The sequence below is a fragment of the Triticum urartu genome, chromosome 2A (assembly GCF_056163025.1).
Source record: "Triticum urartu cultivar PI428250 chromosome 2A, HENAU_Tu73, whole genome shotgun sequence".
Classification (NCBI taxonomy): domain Eukaryota; kingdom Viridiplantae; phylum Streptophyta; class Magnoliopsida; order Poales; family Poaceae; genus Triticum; species Triticum urartu.
This window is the reverse complement of record NC_141874.1, coordinates 426,019,493-426,022,059: the sequence shown is the minus strand read 5'-3', so window position 1 is coordinate 426,022,059 and position 2,567 is coordinate 426,019,493. Positions and strand designations below refer to the sequence as shown.

The following is a 2,567-nucleotide window of genomic DNA, read 5'->3' as shown; positions in this document are numbered from 1 at the left end:
GTCTCTCATATCCACCTCCGAACCCCTCTCGGACGAAAGTTCAAAATCCAGTCTGAAATGGGCGGCGGCGGCGGCCTGCGCGTCTTATCCTCCATGGAGGCGCCGTCTTGGGAGGACCTGCTGTTCGGGGGAGAGATGCTGTGGATGGTGGGCTCCGAGTACCTCTAGTAGTGGCGACGGTGTGGACGTTGCTAGGTGGTGCGGCATTGTATCTACCGGATAGATGACGACGAGTTTTGGCGGCATGGTGCAGCTGCATAGCGACGACGGATGCGGCTGGATGGACGAGCGCAAGGCGGTGGAGCTGTTTGGCACCATGGTGGCGTCGACGACAGCGAGACCGGGCAAGGTAGATGCATCAGTACAACATTGAAGATGGATTGATGGCATGTGGCTATGGCGGCCTCATACCTGGCAGGCGTCCTGATTGAGAAGTGCGCCGAACTGGTGAGTGCCCCATATCCGGCAGGCGTCCTGATTGGGACCTCAGGTCTTAGATGATAGGTATGGATGCGAGGTATGTTTGGTATTACGCCCAGACTATCAGCGCCCCTTCATCAACTGGTTAGGAGTAGCGACACATGTTGCCTAGACGGTGACTTTAGTCTTACTGTTGTATGACTTTGTAAGGTCTTATGTGAACAATTAATAAAGTGGCTGCATGCATTGTCAAGATGCAGAGGCCGGGTTCCTCCTTTTTTTAAAAAAAATATTGTCTCATCGCCGTGTGTCTTTAGATTCATTTTAAGATAGCTTACCAAATATGCGACCTGGTCTTATTGCTTTGTATCAATTTTAATATTATTATGGTGGTGTGCATCTGCAGATGCACAGGCCGGAATGTTTAAACTTTTTTTGGAAAAAAATGTGAGCATGTTCGTAATAGTGGTCTACTTTCTGTGAATCATGTAAATGTATGTGTTTTTTGTCAACTTTCATAAAAAGATGTAAATGTCATTTGGATGGCAAGACAGAAAGTGTGGGTTCTTCCGGGAAATATCATTCATCGCCTCGAATGTATCTCAGGAGTGCGACCCCCCTAACAGACTACAGGTGCGAGCTTAATCTCGTTCAGTATCAATACTGTTTATTGCATAGCGCAAGCACGATTGGTTCGTACCATGGAGTTTTCAAGGTGCTCTGGACCTCTGGTGTACTCTCAAGAGCGAGTGCATTTGGACATGTATTCGATTTTAACTTTCCTTAGTTATAACTAATTACTAATATATGTACAAAACAATATTATTTTTAGCGGAGCATAACAATTTATGTGCTGAAATATCATGGCAAGCCATATCTGTTTATCTATATTTGGTTATATTTGCTCCATGTAGAGTGCACGAATGGCAGCCTTAATTTGCAACAGAAAGATCTAAATTAATTAATTAATGGAAATCTCTTATTTATATTGCATTTTATAGAGCATGAGTGATTGATTCGGTTCACTGAATCTATCACTCAAGCTTCACAAACCATACACTACAATATAGTAATATATATGTACAAACAATTCGGCTGGAGATAGTAGCACCAGACGACCCCGGCCTTATTGAGCTACACACATGCAGACCAGCAAAAGCCACACGCACGCGCACGTAGTACCGTGGTATTTTGATCGCACACATACAATACATACGTACGGTGGTAATATATATGGCGGCCGGCCGTCCTGCGAGGTAGACGAAAACTACCTCGTGGTATCTATATCTTACCCAGGGCAGACAGGCAAGCTTGGAAGCTCACGCGTCGCGGACCTCGAAGACGTTGCGCGTCTTGACGACGACGTCGTACATGTGGACGAGCTTGAGGCGGGCGAAGTCTCGCGGGACGGAGATGAGGTGCACGGTGGAACGCTGGTGGAACTGGAGCAGGCACGGGTCGTTGAGGTAGCGCTCCCACCCCAGCTCCCGCAGCCGCCGCTCCAGGACGTCGTACGTGGTCACCACCTCGCCGCTCGGCACATGCACCAGCACTTTGCCCGGCCGCGCCCCGCTCCCGCCGCCGCGGCCGGGCGCCTCGCTGTCCGCCCGCCTCACGATCCCGTCCTCGAATACCCACACGCCAGTCATGCTAGCTATTTCACTCGACTTGACTAGCTCGTAGGCTCTTGCTAACAGCTTGCAAGATGTATCGATTTCAGAGGTGATCGATCAACAACGGTGATTGAAGGTGCAAAGAGGTGGGAAGATGGTGCAGAGCTTATATAGAGGCGAAGGCTACCGGGATGACGTCGGAGGCCGGGCGCACTGCTTATTACGGAGTGGCTCCTGCATCGGCTAAGGTGGGTCCCGCCAGCTCAGCGGTGGTGTCCTTGGAATGGGGTGGTGTGGGCCCCCGGGAATCACGGCGCCTCCAACCATAGAAGGAGAACATAGTTGGAAGTTTCCAATCGAATACTGACAATCAACCGTTCGATCACAGAATGAATGGCCAGATCCGTTGTGTTCCTCTGGGCCACGGAAAAGCAAGATGGTCATCGAAGCCGTCTATAATAACGATGGAAAAGGGCAGAGATATACCTTGTAATAACTATGTTTTTTAATAAATAATACAGTATGGACACAGAC

At 49.2% G+C, this 2,567-nt stretch overlaps 1 protein-coding gene across 1 annotated transcript; it reads right to left on the bottom strand.

The window, feature by feature from the left end:
• Positions 1–1,381: 1,381 nt before the first annotated feature.
• Positions 1,382–2,187, bottom strand: LOC125541618 (flowering-promoting factor 1-like protein 4). The gene has a single exon (XM_048704981.2). It carries the CDS (start codon positions 2,067–2,069, stop codon positions 1,740–1,742), a length of 330 nt encoding a protein of 109 aa, XP_048560938.1. The 5' UTR covers positions 2,070–2,187; the 3' UTR covers positions 1,382–1,739.
• Positions 2,188–2,567: the final 380 nt, after the last annotated feature.